Source organism: Sphaeramia orbicularis, chromosome 7 (assembly GCF_902148855.1).
Source record: "Sphaeramia orbicularis chromosome 7, fSphaOr1.1, whole genome shotgun sequence".
Lineage (NCBI taxonomy): Eukaryota > Metazoa > Chordata > Actinopteri > Kurtiformes > Apogonidae > Sphaeramia > Sphaeramia orbicularis.
In genome coordinates, this window is record NC_043963.1 from 19222562 (window position 1) to 19246167 (window position 23606).

General features: G+C 36.9%; 3 protein-coding genes and 1 long non-coding RNA gene across 4 annotated transcripts in view; all 4 read right to left on the reverse strand.

Moving 5' to 3' along the window:
* The window catches only part of LOC115422565 (uncharacterized), a 98935-nt gene that overhangs the window by 59343 nt on the left and 15986 nt on the right, over positions 1–23606 (reverse strand). The window lies entirely within an intron of this gene.
* Positions 10171–23606, reverse strand: part of LOC115422567 (uncharacterized) — a 109355-nt gene continuing 95919 nt past the window's right edge. Inside the window, exon 6 of the mRNA XM_030138947.1 lies at positions 10171–10517. Within this exon, the coding sequence (XP_029994807.1) occupies positions 10234–10517 (284 nt within the window). The 3' untranslated portion in view covers positions 10171–10233. The remainder of the gene's footprint in view (positions 10518–23606) is intronic.
* Positions 11475–11865, reverse strand: LOC115422576 (uncharacterized). The gene is made up of 2 exons (XR_003935855.1): positions 11782–11865; positions 11475–11537 (listed from the first exon to the last, which is right to left on the reverse strand). It is a non-coding gene; the product is annotated as an uncharacterized LOC115422576 (long non-coding RNA).
* On the reverse strand, positions 21965–23486 carry LOC115422573 (complement C1q-like protein 4). Its single transcript, XM_030138953.1, has 3 exons — positions 23261–23486; positions 22763–22894; positions 21965–22676 (listed from the first exon to the last, which is right to left on the reverse strand). The coding sequence occupies exons 1-3, from the start codon at positions 23409–23411 to the stop codon at positions 22399–22401; spliced, it is 561 nt and encodes a 186-aa protein (XP_029994813.1). The 5' UTR covers positions 23412–23486; the 3' UTR covers positions 21965–22398.

The window sequence follows — 23606 nt, forward strand, 5'->3', positions numbered from 1 at the left end:
ATAGCTTTATTTTAGAAAATCACTGCTTCAGATGTCCTCGAGCACCACTGAAAAATAAACAATAAAGGCTAGTTTCTTTCTTGGTTTCTGTAATAAGTCAATTACTGTTTTAACCCTTTCCTGCATAAATTATGAAAAAAGTATTGACATTTTATATATTTTTTTTATTTATTACTCCAAATTAGGCTAAGGTTGAAATGCATTTTGATTTTTTTTTTTTATACAGTTTTATTTACAAGATATTTAACCTCCTGAGACCCAGGAAAGTACAAGTTTTGGCTTTTTTAAAAATTCAATAATTGCCTATATTACACACATCATTATTCAACAGTTTTTTCAGATATTTATTATATATTTTATTTTTATTGAATGTTCTTTGTGGTGGAGTTTTTTTTTTTTCCAGTATAAAGCTGTGAAACTCTTGTCCACAAACATGGACAGAAAACCCAGATCTGGGTCTTAGGAGGTTAACTATGAGATCACAGAGCAGTCAGAATTCTAAAACTAAGATGATACTTTTTTCACTGTATTGCTTCAGATCTATAGAGACTACCCCCATGTGGTTTGGAGAATATTGCCTTTATAACCCTTTGGAAATTGAGTTTAAACTATGGTTAAAACAATAGGCCTAAATAAAATGAACTAAAATCACTGACTCTGAAAACTGAAGGAAACAGAGTTATAATGTCATACATAAAACAAAAAGAGATTTAATTCATGTCTTTATTCACAAAGTAGAAAATCTACAATAAGACACACACGCAGGCATGCACACACGCACACGCACACACACACACACACACACACACACACATATATATATAATTGCTGTGGTGGTGCACCGTGTTCTTTTTTTTTTAATCACAAATTACATTAGTTGGTTAAGACCAACACAACTTTTCTCTCATTTTTTTTTTCCTCTAAATGATTGTGGTGGTAATAAAACATTTGGAGAAAATGCCAAAAAAACACATAATATTGTATCACAAACCCAGAATATTTTACAGTATTTCTCTCATGGCCAGTGAGGGAATGTTGAATATTTCTCACAAAAAACAGTTAGGTTATCTGTAGAATCTAAATTTATACAACTAATGCCACATACATCACCACATTACTATTTCTATTATTATAGGCCTGTCTCTGTTCTTACAGTCAAATACCTACTGAGGAAAACATGTTGAAAATGGGACAAAACTTAAAGGAACATGTTTTCCTCTCACATGGTGAACAGTAGATGACCGCTGAAGGTGCTGTGGTGATTTGCATTGTCAAAGATTCTTGTGTTAGGCCACTGACGCAAAAACACAACATCTCCAACCTCTAGTATCAGTGTGACTCCATTGGAAGAGCTTCCATAGTGCGAAGGCTGATGCTCATATGCAATAAAAATATGTTGTCCGTTCTTCACCAACACAGCACCAGATGGATGTGAAGCGTGTCCATGTGCGCCGATGTAGAACTCAAAGTGGTAGGCTCCTTTCACCGGTGCAGTGAAAAAACCTGCAGGATATTTTTATCAGTAAAAGTGAACAGAGGCCATTTCAGCGTCAACATGAACAAAAGTCTTATTGAGTGTGTGAGTCCAGGTACCTGTGTTTGGGTTGTAGGCATTTCCAGTGTTTGTGACCACATATCTGAAGACCAGAGGTACATATGTACTATATGGTCCTAGAGTTCCTGACCCTGAAGCCAACAGAGAGGCTGAGAAAGCCACCTGTTTGACTAAGAAAAGAATGTCTTTTACTTAGAATAAATTCATTTTATACTTTTTCTAAATTTAGTATTTTTGGTATTTGTGGTCCAAAGTTTTCACAAAGACACAAGTTCTGTTTTTTCTGCCTAAGTTCAGGAACAGTTACAAGTATTATATAGCTTTGAAAGACTTTTGTTGGCAAATAAATCCCACTGGAGTAAAGAATCCACTTGTGTCATTCCCAAACTTTTTTTTCTTATATACAAGTCTTACCTTGTCCATCTCTCCTTAGAGCCTCCACCTGGTTTTCAGTGACATTTGATCTCAATTTAATGGTGATTAGTTCTTCTGCATGTGCTGAAGATGAAAAAAGTAAACACATTTTTATGTCACTGCATTTCCATCTCCCTCAGCTTGTCTGCCTGCACTAAAAATAATAAGAACTTAATTTTCTACTTTTTTTGGCTATAGATTTTTAAAGCCATATGACTGTTGCCATGTTGATTTCCTGTGGAACTGAACTGTTTGTGTGGCAGTGTGTAATGGGGGGGGGGGGGTCCGTGCCCCCCACAGAAGTGAAAGTGAAACTTTACGTTCATTTGTCTTTTCTCTACCTCCTGAAGCTTTGCAAACTTTCACTTGAGGGGGCAGGACGTGAATACTAGACTATTATATATCATAAACTTGTATAATAAGGCTAATACAACAGTGATGATTTTTTTTTTTTTTTTTTTTTTTGGTATGAAATGTATGGTGTGGAAGAAAGGATTGTGCCGTGGCACAGCAGAAACACTGCATAATATAGAGCATGAACGGGTTTAGGAAGTGTGCAGAAGACAAACCTTGTGCCCACTGGTGTGCAGATTTTTTTCTTGTCTTTTGTTATATTATTACTAGGAATGGGAAACCATACGAATTTAACAATTCCAATTTCATTAACGATTTTGCTTACTGATCCGATTCCTTATCGATTTTCTTATCGATACTCATTGGGTGAGGGAATAAAAGAGTACAAATGGTTGTGTTTGCAGTAACTGTCTTTTATATTTCCATCTGCAGAGAAAATATAACATATACAGTATGTACAAATAATAATAACAGATGATGCTGGGTCCAGTTCAGGGGGAGGGGGCGTACAGTAAAAGTGAAACTTAAGACGCTTTACTAATTCCTCTATTGCCGCATTTCTGCTACGTGGAACTGGTTCAACTTGGCTCGGCTCCCGTTGTTGTACACCTCTTTTCCTTTCCCCTACCTTCAGAAACTTGTATTTGAGTGGGTACGACGTTTGTTGCCCGCACTGGAACTGGAACTGGGCCTGGATGACGGCCTAGATTCACAAGCGCCGCTACATAGCATATCAAATACGTGACATTAAATGACTGTAAATGAATCACATGCTGTGGACAAATGTTTGAGCATATTGGAGGAATTCCACCCTTTTGAAGAAATGGAAGCGTTGAGAGTTTTCCAGTGGATCTGGTGTCATCTTTTTGGAGCATTTCTACCTCAATGCCATGTTGACTACGTTCTGACCAAAACAGTGCTGCGTACGCGTGACATCATCGCGCATGCGCAATGAAGGCAGAATCGATAAGCAGAATTGTTAAGCAGGAAGGCAAACAATTCCAAGGAATCGAGCTACTGGGATCCGGTTCTCAAAAAGAATCAGTTCTCGATTCCCATCCCTAATTATTACACAGATGTGCACATTTTGAAACCTTACTCCATCCTATATATTTATACAGCCGTGTGCCATCTATAATTCACATTAATTCATAGTAATTTTCAACATAAATCATCAGCATACCTTGTAGCTGTTGCTTCAGCTGGTCCATTTCTCTCAACTTTCCTGTTTGTGCTGAAAAAATAATGATATAATCAGATCTATTAGTTTGGGAAAAGCAATCAACTTTGAACTGAACTGCTAAAAAATCCCCCCTCCTACCAACCATTTTTTTCCACACCTCATTCTGCCTGACATGAGAACATACCTTCATTCTGTCTCTGTGTTGTATCTCAACAGTAATTTTCAACATAAATCATCAGCATACCTTGTAGCTGTTGCTTCAGCTGGTCCAGTTCTCTCAACTTTTCTGTTTGTGTTGAAAAATAATTACATAATCAGATCTATTAGTTTGGGGAAAGTAATAAACTTGGATTGAATTGCTAAAAAATCCCCCCTCCTACCAAGATTTTTTTTCCCACATCTCATCCTATTTGACATTAGAACATACCTTCATTCTGTCTCTGTAAGTGTTGTATCTCAACTGTCTGTGCAGCCAGTGAGGCGCTCATCTCTCTGAGCACAGCGTGGATGTCGGGTTCACAGGCCTGTTGATGACGAGGCTCAATCCTCTGAGATTCAGCCTGTTCTCTGTGTTGAATTATTTCAACATCAGACTCTCCTTGAAGCTGAGCCGTGGAAAGAGAGCAGATCAGCAGCAACAGTAGAGCAAACATGGTCTTTTCCATCCTCAGATGATATGCACGTCAACTTTGTCACTTATGTGTCACTGTGTTTGGGCTTTTAAATAGTACACTGTCCCACCCGATCATTACCCACGTTTTATTACACATCTATAGATAACACACGAGACAGGAAATGCAGAAAACAATAACAGATAAGAGTTTGTGGATTAACCCATAAAGATCCAAACAGCCACCATTGACCAAAACCATCTACTGATCTAAACTGTTTAATACCTGTTGATCCACTAATCCTATCAAAACATGTAAATAATTGGTGTAAAATACAGTTTGTCGTCTTTTCATGGTCATCAGATATGACCCATTTGGACGTTCAGAGGTTCCGTAGTTACCGTGGAAACACAGTCATCTAGGGCTGCACGACATTGGAAAAAACTGACATTGCAATTTTTTTTTAACCTTGTGATGTATATTGCGATATAAAAAAAAATACTGAAGAGTATATAATAGCTGTGTGGTGCTGATGTAAATGGTCAAACAAATTAATTGTGTTTCTTCTCGTTGTGGCAGCAGGTGCAAGGCACTATCGACACAGAACATGTGTTTCAATATCATCCTTTTTGTAGCTGAAATAATTCCAGATAACTGACTGCTTTTCTTTTGGCACCACATCTTCGTTTATGGTGATTTTCTCTGGTTGGTTGCTCATTTTTCAATGTTGTTACCAGCGACCCCCTCCAAACTGATTCAGAACGATAGTGAATGGTGGATCGCTGTGTGCAGCGTTTGTCAGGTACCCTTGAAATTAGATGAGAACACGTTGAGTTCATTTGCCTCCTACACTGAAAGACCTGTGATGTGACTATTGCGTACGTGAACATCACCATGACAATGCTCAAACAATATATTGTGCAGCTCAACCATCATCTTCTACAACACTGATTTACCAGTAAAACCCATGGAGTTGGATCAATGATAGTGGATGGACACACTGGGTTTAGTTCAATTCATGATAGATTTGGCTGAACAAGTCACTTCCTCCTCAGTTTTCTCTGTCATTGATATAATGACCCTCTACTTTACTCTGAGCTTTTATGAACATTTACATGATCAGTAAATTGCAGTTGGCCTGGCCAGCCATCTGGTTTTCTCAGTGTATTCAGTACAGAGAAAAAAGTCTGGAATTGGGCCAGTCGCTGTGAAATATGCACAATCTATTTTATACCAACCAATTACAAGTCTGGGGGCGGGTGTTTTGCAATATGTCATACACACAGACTTCTTTTTGTCGTTAGTCCAAGTCACTTCCAAGTCCGCAAATCTCTTTACAAATGTTGTTGATTGTTTGATTCAAAAATAAGGATTGAATTACAGATTACACCCTGTGTTCTTAAATTTCTCTGACAAAAGTGTCACGTCCATCTTATCTGTGATTGGTTTATTTGGCGCCTCATAGTCCCGCCTTCGCATTTGGATTCAAGCCCAACAATTCCAGACAGATTTCTCAGTGTGAGAGACGCATGGCTGGCCAGCCTAAATTAAATGTAGGAAAATGCCTGATTTTCATTGAAAAAAAAAACAGACAAAATACAGAAGATAATATTACAATAAATGGTGATAAAGCACGTAAGGAAGGTTAAATATAGAGGAAAAATCATTTGGGAACTGCCACAAAAGTAACACTGGGTCCTCATGGGTTAAACATACCACTACAATGAAATATAAATGTAACACTTGCTTAGATTAACAAGGGTATATTTAGGACTAAGTTCGTGACAAGTGTTATTTAATAATGCGGAAATTTAAAATTGAACACCAGGCAGATTTATTACAATTGTACAGAAAGCACAATAACAGAACAAATTCAAAATGTAAAGAACTCTTTAAAATAAAACTACAAATAAAGCCCAAAAATAAGAATGTATTCAGTTCTTTTAAAGTTGTCTTTGTGTGTTCTGTGTGGTTTACATGATCCTTTTGTAGTGTTATCCATGCAGAATAATGTCTTATCTGGCTCCTTGGAGTGGACTGATAGGTCTGTAGTTCTTTTCCAGACGACCAAGCAGCTGGTCACTCTGCTTTGGAATCTTCACAAAGTTCTCACTGAGTCTGGCTCGCCATCACTTTTCCAAGATCAGATCCAGGACCTCTAAAAAACCAGTTTGCACATACAGTAAAGAACAATGAACAAAATAGTTCGAAAATAATTTCTGAGCAACATGAGATCTCATCAAATATCCAAAATCTATTAAACCTTGTTGTTGAACATGGTTTTAGGTCCTGTCAACTCAAAATGCAAAGCTTATAGCACTACACATCAGTGCAATATGTATCTCCCCCCCCCCCCCCCCCCCCCCCCCTTTTTTTTTTTTTTTTTAGGTATTTTAAGGCAAATTATGAATCAAATTATTGAATGTTTAACTTAAATAATTTTTAACCAGAGTTTAGTTATGAATTAACCCATAAATAAAATTGCAAAGTGCATAAACACTTAAAACAAAAGCACAATTAAATATAAATACACATTTGCATATTTATAGAGCATATGTAAACATACTCCCATGACACATAATGAACTAACACATTTCAGTACATTAGACATTTAGATTTTTGTAGAGCATACAGTGATGTGCAAAAATATTAGAACACTTGTTGAATCTGAAGAAACTGGTTTATTTTTTTTCCCAGAGCCTGAATTTCACTTTTTTTGCCATTGTAAAAGGAAAAGGCAAAAGTACTGAGAATATTTCACCTACATATTTATCAGTCCAGTCCTTTTTTTTTTTTTTTTTTTTAACATTTTACTCAAATATCTAGTGTGCCCCCATCCCCCCTTTCCCTAGAGTTTCCTTTGATTGTTGCCAAGGGGGCCACACAAAATATTAGGGTAAAACGTTACAAAAACAAAAAAAAAAAAAAAAAAAAAATTGGAATTTGTAGGTGAAATATTCTCAGTACCTTTGCCTTTACCTTTTCCAATGGCAAAAAAGTGAAATTCAGGGTTTAGGAACAAATAAACCACCAGTTTCTAAAGATTTGGCAAGTGTTCTGATATTTTTGCACACTGAATGTAAAAATACTCCCATAACATAATGAATTAACACATATTAATACTTTTATTCAGCACTCCAACTGGTTTGAACTTCTCAACTCAACATACAATGCACACATGTGCTTTAGCCAGCACGTGCGCGGACAGAAACTAGCATGCTACTAGCTTAAAATATCATTTACACTCACTGGAGTTTTTAGAAAAACAAACACACTCCACTCGGTCTGACAGCGTGCAAAACACTATAAAGTCTCTGAAAGGTTAGTAACTTTAAATTAGAAATTGGTAAAAGTACATTTTACAACTTTGTATAGCTCGTTTTGTTATTTAGTCTATTTAGTCTTGTTATTTAGCCTGTCTAGCTCAGGCACAAGACGGATGAGCACAAGATGCATTCAAAGGCACTCGGAAAATGGTGGTGCATTCCGGGGGCGTTGGAAATAATTGAATTAGGCGATAAATTATTAGGAACCATGTTTTATGTGGGTTACATAAACAATACTCCACATGTAGTCTTTATGCAAATATAATAATTTCAAACACAACAGTAAAGTAAAAAAACCAAAACCTAATTTGAATTATGTGCTGTCTTTACATATTTGTGCATCAATTCATGGGCTCCTTGAAAGCAATAATAACAAATGATAAAAGTCATACGCCAACACATGGAAGAGACTTCATAAACACTTGCGAATGATTTATTATTATTATCACTGTCAGAAAACCTGACCTTGGCTCACGTTACCAGCTGATATAGACTTACCAGAAATAATAGTTAGACCACTGATAAGGACTATTTTTCTGCTTTTGCTTCCTCAATAAAATCAACCACGGTTATGACATCTAGGTTTTGAAGTTCTACAACATAGAGAAAATGGTCTTTTAAAGGGATTTCAATTGTCTCTTTTTTTCATATGAGCTAACATAAATAAGACAGAAGAAAACTAGATGTGAAAGTAAAAACTCAGTAAGTTCAAGCCCGTTCTGATATTCCCCCACAGAGCACAGGGCTGGTGTAATGACAGTCTGACAGATACACAGGTACAAGGCCATGAATGGAACTGAAAACAAAACCCAGGAGTTTGAACTGAATCCTGAACTGCACCCAGAGCCAATGGAGGGAGTATAGAACAGGTGTGATGTGGTCATATTTATAAGGTATAAAATAAATAAATAAATGAAGAACTAACATAACCAAAAAGAGGACTGCAGGGGTACTTCTACCACTTTATGCATCTTATTTTAAAGCCATAAAATTAACATCAGAACAGCTACACCATGATTACATGACACATACTTTGGAACTGTACATTTAATTTATAACAGCATATATCCTTTATACCTCACCATTCAATGCAGATTTGATTTCTCAGTTTCCTGTTTGTAACAGTGATGTATGATAGATAAGATGTATGAGTCTGTATATAAACATGTGGAAATGGACAAAGATTTTTACAGTGATTTTCAAACATGGACTGAAGGATCTCATTTAACATTAGATGCGACAAAGGTATTTTAGAGAGGTTTAGCTCACAAATAAAAAAAATGTTTGAGTTTTAAAGATGGAAATGATTTTAACATCCTAAATAATGATTCGTCTCTAATATTCTGGAGGCGATAGTTGACTTAAAACCCTGAAAATGTCCAGACTATTTCCTGTTCTACTCGTCCCAAACCTGCTGCTGTTTTTCATGATACATTTTCAATAAAACACATAAATACCTTTCATGATATTGTAATTCATGCAGTCTGAGAGAAAACAGGAATTCCACCCCGTCTCTGGACTTTTCAAGTTGTTGAAAATCTGTGGCTCAACACAAAAGTTTGGAAAAATAGCTTTATTTTAGAAAATCACTGCTTCAGATGTCCTCGAGCACCACTGAAAAATAAACAATAAAGGCTAGTTTCTTTCTTGGTTTCTGTAATAAGTCAATTACTGTTTTAACCCTTTCCTGCATAAATTATGAAAAAAAGTATTGACATTTTATATATTTTTTTTATTTTATTACTCCAAATTAGGCTAAGGTTGAAATGCATTTTGATTTTTTTTTTTTTAATACAGTTTTATTTACAAGATATTTAACCTCCTGAGACCCAGGAAAGTACAAGTTTTGGCTTTTTTAAAAATTCAATAATTGCCTATATTACACACATCATTATTCAACAGTTTTTTCAGATATTTATTATATATTTTATTTTTATTGAATGTTCTTTGTGGTGGAGTTTTTTTTTTTTTCCAGTATAAAGCTGTGAAACTCTTGTCCACAAACATGGACAGAAAACCCAGATCTGGGTCTTAGGAGGTTAACTATGAGATCACAGAGCAGTCAGAATTCTAAAACTAAGATGATACTTTTTTCACTGTATTGCTTCAGATCTATAGAGACTACCCCCATGTGGTTTGGAGAATATTGCCTTTATAACCCTTTGGAAATTGAGTTTAAACTATGGTTAAAACAATAGGCCTAAATAAAATGAACTAAAATCACTGACTCTGAAAACTGAAGGAAACAGAGTTATAATGTCATACATAAAACAAAAAGAGATTTAATTCATGTCTTTATTCACAAAGTAGAAAATCTACAATAAGACACACACGCAGGCATGCACACACGCACACGCACACACACACACACACACACACACACACATATATATATAATTGCTGTGGTGGTGCACCGTGTTCTTTTTTTTTTTAATCACAAATTACATTAGTTGGTTAAGACCAACACAACTTTTCTCTCATTTTTTTTTTCCTCTAAATGATTGTGGTGGTAATAAAACATTTGGAGAAAATGCCAAAAAAACACATAATATTGTATCACAAACCCAGAATATTTTACAGTATTTCTCTCATGGCCAGTGAGGGAATGTTGAATATTTCTCACAAAACAGTTAGGTTATCTGTAGAATCTAAATTTATACAACTACTGCCACATACATCACCACATTACTATTTCTATTATTATAGGCCTGTCTCTGTTCTTACAGTCAAATACCTACTGAGGAAAACATGTTGAAAATGGGACAAAACTTAAAGGAACATGTTTTCCTCTCACATGGTGAACAGTAGATGACCGCTGAAGGTGCTGTGGTGATTTGCATTGTCAAAGATTCTTGTGTTAGGCCACTGACGCAAAAACACAACATCTCCAACCTCTAGTATCAGTGTGACTCCATTGGAAGAGCTTCCATAGTGCGAAGGCTGATGCTCATATGCAATAAAAATATGTTGTCCGTTCTTCACCAACACAGCACCAGATGGATGTGAAGCGTGTCCATGTGCGCCGATGTAGAACTCAAAGTGGTAGGCTCCTTTCACCGGTGCAGTGAAAAAACCTGCAGGATATTTTTATCAGTAGAAGTGAACAGAGGCCATTTCAGCGTCAACATGAACAAAAGTCTTATTGAGTGTGTGAGTCCAGGTACCTGTGTTTGGGTTGTAGGCATTTCCAGTGTTTGTGACCACATGTTTATGTTTATGTTTATGTTTACGCATTTGGCAGATGCTTTTTTCCAAAGCGACTTACAGGGGAAAACCAATTAAATCACTCAATCAATCAAATTTTATTTATATAGCGCCAGATCACAAGAAAGTTATCTCTTGACATTTTATATATAGAGTTGGTCAAAACCAGACTCTAAGCCAATTTACAGAAACCCAACAGAATCCTCCAGGAGCAAACACTTGTGACTGGTGACAGTGGCGAGGAAAAACTTCCCTTTAACAGGCAGAAACCTCGAGCAGACCCAGACTCCTGGAGGATGGCCGTCTGCCTTGACCAGTTGGGGTTAAAGAGAGAGAGTAGAGAAGGGGAAAAAGAGAGAGCGATAGAGATAGGGACTGGGGGAGAGGGGGAGAAGGGGGGAGTAGGGGGAGACACATGGAGGCGGTTGAGGATAAGTGAGTGGTGATGATGAGGGCAGGGAAGAGGCCGGACCACCGCAGCAGGTCCAGAGATAATCGTGAAAGAATCTGTGGTTGTCCTGGGAAAAACCTTATTAGAATATTTAAAATGGAATGTTTGAAAGTGCTAGGACAGGAGGTGCTCTCGGAAGAGCTGGGTCTTCAGGAGCTTCTTGAAGATAGGCAGGGATGACTCTGTTCTTGTAGCACTTGGTAGAGCGTTCCACCAACGTGGAACGACCCATGAAAAGAGCCTGGATTGTCTTGTACAAGGTCTGGGGACCACCAGACTACGTTCCCCAGACGAGCGGAGTGGTCGTGGGGCGACATAAGCTTTTATTAGTGCTTTTATTAGACCACATATCTGAAGACCAGAGGTACATATGTACTATATGGTCCTAGAGTTCCTGACCCTGAAGCCAACAGAGAGGCTGAGAAAGCCACCTGTTTGACTAAGAAAAGAATGTCTTTTACTTAGAATAAATTCATTTTATACTTTTTCTAAATTTAGTATTTTTGGTATTTGTGGTCCAAAGTTTTCACAAAGACACAAGTTCTGTTTTTTCTGCCTAAGTTCAGGAACAGTTACAAGTATTATATAGCTTTGAAAGACTTTTGTTGGCAAATAAATCCCACTGGAGTAAAGAATCCACTTGTGTCATTCCCAAACTTTTTTTTCTTATATACAAGTCTTACCTTGTCCATCTCTCCTTAGAGCCTCCACCTGGTTTTCAGTGACATTTGATCTCAATTTAATGGTGATTAGTTCTTCTGCATGTGCTGAAGATGAAAAAAGTAAACACATTTTTATGTCACTGCATTCCATCTCCCTCAGCTTGTCTGCCTGCACTAAAAATAATAAGAACTTAATTTTCTACTTTTTTTGGCTATAGATTTTTAAAGCCATATGACTGTTGCCATGTTGATTTCCTGTGGAACTGAACTGTTTGTGTGGCAGTGTGTAATGGGGGGGGGGGGGGGTCCGTGCCCCCCACAGAAGTGAAAGTGAAACTTTACGTTCATTTGTCTTTTCTCTACCTCCTGAAGCTTTGCAAACTTTCATTTGAGGGGGCAGGACGTGAATACTAGACTATTATATATCATAAACTTGTATAATAAGGCTAATACAACAGTGATGATTTTTTTTTTTTTGGTATGAAATGTATGGTGTGGAAGAAAGGATTGTGCCGTGGCACAGCAGAAACACTGCATAATATAGAGCATGAACGGGTTTAGGAAGTGTGCAGAAGACAAACCTTGTGCCCACTGGTGTGCAGATTTTTTTCTTGTCTTTTGTTATATTATTACTAGGAATGGGAAACCATACGAATTTAACAATTCCAATTTCATTAACGATTTTGCTTACTGATCCGATTCCTTATCGATTTTCTTATCGATACTCATTGGGTGAGGGAATAAAAGAGTACAAATGGTTGTGTTTGCAGTAACTGTCTTTTATATTTCCATCTGCAGAGAAAATATAACATATACAGTATGTACAAATAATAATAACAGATGATGCTGGGTCCAGTTCAGGGGGAGGGGGCGTACAGTAAAAGTGAAACTTAAGACGCTTTACTAATTCCTCTATTGCCGCATTTCTGCTACGTGGAACTGGTTCAACTTGGCTCGGCTCCCGTTGTTGTACACCTCTTTTCCTTTCCCCTACCTTCAGAAACTTGTATTTGAGTGGGTACGACGTTTGTTGCCCGCACTGGAACTGGAACTGGGCCTGGATGACGGCCTAGATTCACAAGCGCCGCTACATAGCATATCAAATACGTGACATTAAATGACTGTAAATGAATCACATGCTGTGGACAAATGTTTGAGCATATTGGAGGAATTCCACCCTTTTGAAGAAAAGGAAGCGTTGAGAGTTTTCCAGTGGATCTGGTGTCATCTTTTTGGAGCATTTCTACCTCAATGCCATGTTGACTACGTTCTGACCAAAACAATGCTGCGTACGCGTGACATCATCGCGCATGCGCAATGAAGGCAGAATCGATGAGCAGAATTGTTAAGCAGGCAGGCAAACAATTCCAAGGAATCGAGCTACTGGGATCCGGTTCTCAAAAAGAATCAGTTCTCGATTCCCATCCCTAATTATTACACAGATGTGCACATTTTGAAACCTTACTCCATCCTATATATTTATACAGCCGTGTGCCATCTATAATTCACATTAATTCATAGTAATTTTCAACATAAATCATCAGCATACCTTGTAGCTGTTGCTTCAGCTGGTCCATTTCTCTCAACTTTTCTGTTTGTGCTGAAAAATAATAACATAAACAGATCTATTAGTTTGGGAAAAGTAATAAACTTGGATTGAATTGCTAAAAAATCCCCCCTCCTACCAAGATTTTTTTTCCCACATCTCATCCTATTTGACATTAGAACATACCTTCATTCTGTCTCTGTAAGTGTTGTATCTCAACTGTCTGATCAGCCAGCGAGGCGCTCATCTCTCTGAGCACAGCGTGGATGTCGGGTTCACAGGCCTGTTGATGATGAGGCTCAGTCCTCTGAGATTCAGCCTGTTCTCTGTGTTCAGTTATTTCAACATCAGACTCTCCTTGAAGCTGAGCCGTAGAGAGAGAGCAGATCAGCAGCAACAGTAGAGCAAACATGGCCTTTTCCATCCTCAGATGATATGCACGTCAACTTTGTCACTTGTGTGTTCTGTGCTTGGGCTTTTAAATAGTACACTGTCCCACCCGATCATTACCCACGTTTTATTACACGTATCAGTGGCGGCTGCTCGTCTTTCAGAGAGGGGAAGCTCATTGTCGGCTTACATAAGTCTGTTGATTTGTGATAAAGCTGATTCTGAACAAACTCGTCTGTGAGATGAACGTGTTCTAACACATTTGTAGTTGATGAATTGTCAACACAACCGTACATATTTGACCATTTAATTTTCGTAATTTTAGGGGAAGCCGAGCTTCCCTTGCAGTCTACGAGAAATCACCTCTGACACATATGCAGATAACACACGAGACTTCAAATGCAGAAAACAACTAGAAGCACTCGGAGAGCGCAGACCTCCGCCAAGGCTGATCAGTGGCCCCCCCACCCCCGATCACCACCAAAATTTAATCATTTCTTCCTTATCCCATTTCCAACAAACCCTGAAAATTTCATCAAAATCTGTCCATAACTTTTTGAGTTATGTTGCACACTAACGGACAGACAAACAAACAAACCCTGGTAAAACTAGAAGCACTCGGAGAGTTCAGACCTCCGCCAAGGCTGATCAGTGGCCCCCCCCGTGGGCCCCCCCCACGCCAAGGAGGTTATGTTTTTGCCAGGGTTTGTTTGTTTGTTTGTTTGTCTGTCTGTCCTTCTGTCTGTTTGTCTATCCGTTAGTGTGCAACATAACTCAAAAAGTTATGGACAGATTTTGATGAAATTTTCAGGGTTTGTTGGAAATGGGCCCCCCCGTGGGCCCCCCCACCCCCGATCACCACCAAAATTTAATAATTTCTTCCTTATCCCATTTCCAACAAACCCTGAAAATTTCATCAAAATCTGTCCATAACTTTTTGAATTATGTTGCACACTAACGGACAGACAAACAAACAGACAGACAGACAAACAAACAAACAAACCCTGGCAAAAACATAACCTCCTTGGTGGAGGTAATAACAGATAAGAGTTTGTGTATTAACCCATAAAGATCCAAACAGCCACCATTGACCAAAACCATCTACTGATCAAAACTGTTCAATACCTGTTGATCCACTAATCCTATCAATATATGTAAATAATTGGTGTAAAATACAGTTTGTCGTCTTTTCATGGTCATCAGATATGACCCATTTGGACATTCAGAGACTCTGTAGTTCCCGTGGAAACACTGTCATCTTCTACAACACTGATTCACCTGTAAATCCCATGGAGTTGGATCAATTACAGTGGGGTGGACACACTGGGTTTATGTTCAATTCATGATCGATTTGGCTGAACAAGTCACTTCTTCAGTTTTCTCTGTCATTGATATAATAACCCTCTACCATGAACATTTACATGAGCAGTAAATTAAATGTAGGAAAATACATGATTTTGACTGAAACCCCCCTCACAAAATACAGAAGATAATATTACAATAAATGGTGATAATGCACTTAAAGAAGGTTAAATATAAGAAAAAGATTATTTGGGAACTGCCACAAAAGTAACACTGGGTCCTTAAGGCTTAAACATACCACTACAATGAATGTTATAGACAATAGTCCATATGTAGTCTTTATGCAAATATAATCATTTCAATCACAACAATAAAATAAAATCATCAAAACCTAATTTGAATAATGTGCTGTCTTTACATATTTGTGCATTAAATTATGGGCTACTTGAAAGTAATAATAGCAAATGATAAAAAATTATACGCCAACACATGGAAGAGACTTAAAAAACCCTTGAGAATTATCTTTTTACTATTATCACTGTCAGATTACCTAACCTTGGCTCACGTTACCAGCTGATACAAATAGACTTACCAGAAATAATAGTTAGATCACTGATAAAGAGTATTTTTCTGTTTTTGCTTCCTCAACAAAATCAGCCAAGGTTATGACATCTAGGTTTTGAAGTTCTACAACGTAGAGAAGGGATTTGTGTCCTCATACTGACTGTAAGGTTTCATTTGTCTCATTTTTGATGTGGGCCAATATAAATGAGACAGATGAAAACTTTGCTCACTGACAAGTGTGATTGAAAACTAAGAGAAAATAAAAATGAATGAAGTCGCACAAATGACTGTATTTAGATAATTATTTTTCATGGTTTTATTCAAAATAAAAGCAAAATATGAAAGAGAGCAAGTAATGAAATTATGTGACAGATAATAATAATAATAATAATAATAATAATAATAATAATAATAATAGGATTCCTATAGTGCTTTTCAAGTCACTCAAAGTGCTTTACATTACTGATCCATTTTTCATTCACTCACACATTCACACTTGTGGTGTTTAAAACTATTGCAACAAGGAACTGTTCTATGCAAATCTAAACTAAATTAGGTTGATTCACAGATTAAATAAAGGTTAAGCAATTTTATCTGACTCGTGAGACAGTTATTACTTCCAATACCAGGTATATATATGGTCTCTATATGAGCTGTCAATAGAAATGGGAATCGTTAAGAATTTAACGATTCTGATTCCATTATCGATATTGCTTATCGATCCGATTCCTTATCGATTCTCTTATTGATTCTCATTGGGTGAGGAAATAAAAGAGTACAAACGGGCGTGTTTGCATAAACTGTCTTTTATATTTCCATCTGCACAGAAAATATAACATATACAGTATGTACAACTAATAATAACAGATGACACCTGGCTGGGTTGGTGGGGGGGCAGTGAAAGTGAAACAAGAGATGCTTTACTAATTCCTCTATTGCCGCATTTCTACTACGTGGAACCGGTTCAACTCGGCTCAGCTATGGATTAAGAATGGGATGTCACTTAAATTCATATGCGAGTCAAGCCAGGTGATCGAATACTTTTGGCAATATAGTGTATCTCTCTCTCTCCTTTTCTCTCTCTCTCTCTCTCTCTCTCCATATATATATATATATATATATATATATATACACATATATGTATATATACACATATATGTAAATAAATAAATAAATAAATATATTTACAAACATATACATATATATAAATAAATAAATATAAATATAAATATATGTGTATATATATATATATATATATATATATATATATATATATAAATGCATTTCAGCTTTAGCCTAATTTGGAGTAATAAAATCAATCTAAAATAAAAATAAAATTTGATACTTTTGTTTCATAATTTATGCAGGAAAGGGTTAAAACAGTAATTGACTTATTACAGAAACCAAGAAAGAAACTAGCCTTTATTGTTCATTTTACAGTGGTGCTTGAGGACATTTGAAGCAGGCATTATTAAATAACACTTGTCACGAACCTAGTCCTAAAAACAATGCAGTGTACATGTGACGTCATCGCACATGCACAACGAAGGCAGAATCAATAAGCAGGATCGTTAAGCAGGTGGGCAAACGATTCCAAAGACTCGAGCGACTGGAAACCGGTTCTCAAAAAGAACCGGTTCTCGATTCCCATCCCTAGCTGTCAAACTGGAGAAAACGGTGTCATTTTGTTCTGGCAGCCCTGAGAGCAAGAAGAAAGTTTTCTGTTTTCACAGAGTATGCATCAGGCTTGAGTTGTCCCTACTACCGCTAACTAACTGAAAAAAAAAAAAGAAAAAAGAGACAGAACTACTGTGCAACTGCTATTCTACTTGTATTTGTATAAATATATCAAGATAGCCACTGTATTAAACCTGTGGGAAATGCAAGAGCTCTGGTTCCTTGTTTCAGCTCAGTTCTCCCATTCCCTCCCTGCTATGAGCTGTGAATGAATGAGTGAGCCAAAATTACATAACAGTATATGTATCACCGATTAGATTTTCTACCGATAAAAAAACACAAGGAAGAGATGGATGCAGACGTGTATTGTTGTTTCACACCACTTGAATTACAATATGCTGAAAGGGAATTCTGGAATTTTTTTTTTTTTTACCCAGTGACACTAAAAACTATCAGGTACTGAAGCTTTAAATAAAATATAATACAAAATATGTGAACTTGAACTGGAAGAATTTTCATGAAATGTTATAATTAAAACACATTTATTTGGGTTGTTAAGGAAAGTTGGTGAGAGAGATCTACACATGGATTTTTTTTTTTCCTTTTTCAAATCTATACCTCTTTCCACATGCTTCTTCATACTTCTAAAGTAATTCTATGTGTTTAGATGGGGTTCAGACATTTTACACTTGGGTGGTCCACAAACTAATGTTTGTTTGTTTTTGTTTTTTTTAAGTTTCAAATTTATTTCCTCCCAAGGTTTTATTTGAGTCTAACTAGGGGTGGGTGATATGGGCAAAAAAAATATCTTGATAATTTTTTTAAAAATTTCTCGATAACGATAATCTGACGATATCCTTTAAAATGTGAATTTCTTTCTTTTTTTTCCACAAAAAAAAGCTGTAAAACTCTACTTGTTTACTAGGACATCTATGGATAGACACAGCGTTTCAGAACAACAGCTCTTGTTTTTGAAGCGCTTCATACATCTTCTGCAAAACATGTGGTGGGGTGGGGTGGAGGGGAGCACATGGTGTAGGGGCAGTAGTAATATACATGGGGGAAACGAAAGTGAAACCTATCGTGCTTTCAACGTCCAACTCCTAGCTTCTATGCCTCTATTATACAGTGGATCTTACAAGAAATTTTCACAACCTCTAACCCAGGGGCGATTCTAGGATCAGAGGTTTAGGGGTGCTGAGGGCCCAGAGGGCTGGTTGGCCAGGCAAGAGAAATTTCACTGTTTAGTACATTTTAACACAATTTCAGACCATCATTCCCACATCAAACAGAGGATAGAGGTGGGCTGAACCACATGGACCATTTCCTAGCTAGAAAAAACATCAGCTAACTCCCACCTAACAGCATAAACAGTGATCTACGTTTCAATGCAGCAGAAATAGGGACTGGTGATGATAGTAATGTGCTGGTATTAACCCTTTCATGCATAGTGGTCACTCCAGTGGACAGTTATTCTACAGCTTTACTCTTGTATATTCATGGGTTTTGTTGTTTTAGTTCCATATCAACCAACACAGTGGACACTTATGCATCATCTCATAAACGCAATTCATACCATCATTGTAACTTTGCTGTTCTTAACTGGTTCTTGAGTGGAAATCAATTGTTAATATTTATTTTTTGCATATTATCTCCATGAAGTGAGTAATAACTAGTATTAGAATCTGTTAAAATGTGAGAAAACATCAGATTAGCTCCACTGAACATGGTTTCATTTCACTGTTTTCATATCACTTTATGATATTGGGTTTTAAATACATGTTTCTTGCTTCAAGAATAAAATTCATGATGTAGCTGAGTGGACGTTTTTGTAACTCCATGAAAAACAGGTTTATTTTTAAAAAAAAATTCAATCACATTGTTTTTTTTTCATGCCTAAAGAGGAATAAAAACACTCAGGAAAAAAAATCTTGATTAAGGTTCTCATAATTCATGCATGAAAAGGTTAAGTGGTAGAAGTAAACACATGTCCAGGTTTACGCCAGGTACTTCCTCCACTACTGTACCCAACTGTAGAAGGCGGTGCCTGCGCACTGCTCTACACAGGTACAGCTGAGAGTCTGAGTCAGGGAAAGGGAGGAGGGACGGAGTGGATCAAACCATTTTCGAGATTAGATGGGTGGGGGGTGCTGTATTTTTGTTGTTAAATATTATGTTTCAACCATGTACTGTACATGGTTTTGATATTTTTCTAGCATGGTAAGAATGGACATAAAGTAAACAAGAAAAAAGAAAAATTTCAGCAACCTTAAAATATTTTAGGGCTGCTGGGAATCAAAATGGGCTAAAAACACCCATGCTCTAACCTGTATCCACTGGACTGCCTCCACACGAATTTATCACGTAACCCCCCCCCTTTTTGGCATCCCAGGTCTTGCATATCACGTTATTTTGACCAACATCAGTCTTGTGGAAACCGAACCATTTCCAGGCTAGTGATGTGTACCCACGTCTCACTAAGAAATCATCCTTTGAGACGGGACACTCCTGCAGATTTCCTCCATCTGAGACGATGTTGTGTTGCCGTCGAGTCACGAGACTGAATCCTGTCTGCTGATTGGCTTCTGAGGCACACATTCGGCCAATGAGGACTTTCATGAACCTCTCCTTTACCATCTATGCACCATTCGTTTGTTTTATTTTCGAGACACTATGAATACTCGAAAATGTAAAAGTGCACAGGGTCAAATCAACATTTATGATATTATATTGCCCACCTTTAAGTCTAATCCATGAAAAAATATTCCATGTGAAAAATCAGCCTGATTGGTTAATACAGTGGTTCCCAACCTTTTTTTACTCATGATCCCATTTTAACTTCACAAATTTCTGGCGACCCCTGAAAAAACAGAGACATTTTTTTGGGCTAAAATTCATTTGTTTTTGATCATGTAATAGCTTGCTATACTATGTTCCAAATAAATGTTAATTTTAGACAGCATTTAGTCTATATAGTCGATAGTTTTTATTGCTTCCGCTGTAATGCGTTTAACGTTTTATGTAAAGCACTTTGAATTGTCTTGTACATGAAATGTGCTATATAAATAAACCTGCCTTGCCTTGCCTTGCCTATATAATATATATTATTATGGACGGAGGCAGAAAAGCCAGGTGTAGATTACTGCACAAAGTGGAATTTGATTTTCCTTGGTCAGGATATGTACAGTCAGTCCAGCTTGGATTTACAAGGCTGAAAATTAATACTGAACAAACAAGAACTCCAACTATGAATTATGAAAGAACTGCAGCATCTGAAACTGACCACAATGAACATTTGAAAGATAAACAGAACCACAGTGCTTCAGTTTCAGACTCACAGTTTGTCATTTCTTTTATTTAATGTATTGTGATTGTCTCTCTCAACTCACCATATATTTTTTATTAGTAAGTTTTTCTTTTTCTTTTTTTTTTTTTTTTTTTTATCAATTACTAGAAATTTCAGGTGACCCCATTTGAATTCCAGGTGACCCCACATGGGGTCCCGACCCCAAGGTTGAAAAACACTGGGTTAATATTTGGAAGTAGCTGAAGTTTTGCTTCGGAGTCATCATTTGGCGTTCATAATGTTAGCTTTACAAACAGTATTAAATGATGACAAATTCTTACAGAAGGTATACCGTTTATTTAAATGAAAATTTGAATAATACAAAAATAAGCTTTAATTTGTATAACTGCTTCTTTGTGCTTCATGGAACAGTTTATAACACATTTACAGTCATTCTATGTCTGTAAAAAGGAAAGTTCTGTAAATTACTGTCATTAATGAAATCAACACATGAGAACATAAATCACTGTGGCTCACTTGAAACAGTGGATTATTTATTCAGATCAGGGAACCATCTCCTGTGCTGACTGCGACCACCTGTAGAAGAACTTGAAGTTGGTAAGTTTGCCAAAATGCCAAGCTTGAGCTACCCCTAAATATTTACCTATTAAGCTAAAATTCTGCACAAGTTAATTTTTCCATAGGTAAACTCCCTTAGACCTTGGGAGCCAAACTATCCTAAACTTTGATTTTTTTTTTGGACCACCCTATTTTATTCGTATTACATTAGCACGCAGGAGAATCAGTAATTCTGTGTAATAAAGGATGGTACAAGGTGTAACTTCATAACTTTATCAAATTCACCAGAATGCAGGTGTTTATGTGTTTTAATGCTCAAACTTTCCAGATTCACCACTGATCAGGTCCATCCAAAGTTCAGATGAAATCTATGCCCAAGTCTCTGAACACACTGTCTGTTGTCAATGTTTAGTTAGTTATGGGTCAAAACGCAGTCATGTCCCGTCAGAGAGTGAACTTTAATTGATTACTATTCCAACATTTATTTCAGTATAAAGTAGCTCCTTCTTTTGGATGATCCCTGATGGTTCAACTAAAGCAAAAATGAATTTAAAAGTAAAAATGTGGGTCATTTAGCAACACTATTCTGTCAAATTGTCTCTAAAATGTGTCGTCAGAGATTTCTAATACCATGTTTTGCCCCTTATTTTCTTTCTTTTCCATATGAAATTATTTTATGTCAGACTCAGAATATGTCATGCACAAAGGCAGTTCTCTGAGGGGCTGACAAATAAATCAGTGGAAGATCCAGTGGAAATCAAGGGTTTGAATGCTGTGTTTTACATACATGTGACACATATTCACACTCAGGTCTCTTACCAGTCTCGAAAACTGAAAAGAAATACACCGGCACACAATCATATGCTCATGCAGATCTTTATTTCTATGCAATAATTGAGAGAGAAAAAAAAAATCAAAATTCCACCAAGTAAATGTTCATACCCAGTGTTGTTGTCATGATTTGTCATTCAGCCTTAGATTATGTAGAAGTTAAACAGTCAGACAAAAGAGAGAATTCAGAATTAACAAATATCATCCTTGTTCATCAGCTGATAACATCACACTGTCAGTTTGTAAACGTACTCCAATGAAGTTTAAGATGTACAAGTGAAATTTAGCAATCAGACATTTACTGTATTGACACAGAACTGGAACATCCACAGTTTGATTCATGTCAGCACGTATTGTTCTTGCTAAACCTCTCCCCTTCTTTGCTCTTCTCTCTAATGTCAACTGTTTAATCAAAGGAAAGCTGCTAAAAGTATAACAGAAGAATAAGAACACATCTTTCCCCTCACATGGTGAAAAGGAGACGACCACTGAAGGTGCTGAGGTGTTCATGACTGTCATATATTACTTGGTTTTCCCACAGATGTACACCAACAACATCTCCAACTTCTAAGACTAGTGTTATTCCATTGGAAGCAGAACCCAAACCACTACCAATATTCTCGTATGCACCAAAAGTTCTGCTTCCATTTTTCACCAACACAGCAGCTGTTACACGTGACCCTTGAACAGCGATGTAAAATTCAAAGTGGTAGGCGCCTTTCACTGGTGCGGTGAAATAACCTGCAGGACATGGGTTTGGTTATTCAACGTGATCAACATGACCATAACAAGTTCAATTCATTGTTACACTATGTGAGTTCTGGTACCTGTGTTTGGGTTGTAGGCATTCCCAACATTTGTGACAACATTTTTGTAGACCAGAGTTACAAAATCATTGTACGGTCCAATGGTCTCCTCGCCTGAAACCAGCAAAGAGGCTGAGAAAGCCACCTGATGGACTGAGAGAGAAGGAGAACAGTGTATTTTGTATTAATTGTAACTGAAGTATTCGTAATTAAAAATTTTTTATTCTATATTTAATACCTAAAGTGTTTATAGTCACTAATCAGTATTTGACCAATTATAGTCACCTTCATTCCAGGTAGAGTTTAAATTATTATTAATATTATCTGACTATTATTTGACATGGATATTATTACAATAGCATTCTGCAGAGGCATTCAAAAGACTTCCTCAATATCTTAAAGTGTAATTTTCACACATCAGTATATTATTATATGTTTATATATCCTTATAATCTGATATCCACATTATACTACCTTTAATAATGATTCATTTTGATAATTCTCAGGATACAATAGTACCTTGTAGCTGATTCTCCAGTTTGTTCACTTTGGCGTCCAACTCACTGAGCACAGTGTAGATGTTTGGACTACAGGTCTCATCGTCACAGTGTCCTTGAAGAAAAGCTGGGAACAGCAGCAGGAGCAGTGGAAGAAACATAGTTGTTTTCATTTGCAGATCGGCACTCTTCACAGTTCAGCTCTGGGGTTTCTGTGTTATGTTCAGCCTTAAATAGTGTTCTGATCTGATGAAACATTTGCATCATTGCAACCAGAGATGAATGAGGAAAAACACAAACTTTTTTTTTTTTTTTCAAACATCAGGAAATTCTGCAAGAACAGCATAGACAGATGGAAATCTGACACA

What these genes read in the sequence shown, in the direction of transcription:
- LOC115422573 (XM_030138953.1), bottom strand. Translation starts at nt 23,411, where the DNA reads ATGAAAACAACTATGTTTCTTCCACTGCTCCTGCTGCTGTTCCCAGCT. An exon ending in ACTGGAGAATCAGCTACAAG is followed by an intron (nt 22,895 to 23,260) that starts GTACTATTGTAT and finishes CTTCTCTCTCAG; the next exon opens with TCCATCAGGTGGCTTTCTCA. An exon ending in TGCCTACAACCCAAACACAG is followed by an intron (nt 22,677 to 22,762) that starts GTACCAGAACTC and finishes CATGTCCTGCAG; the next exon opens with GTTATTTCACCGCACCAGTG.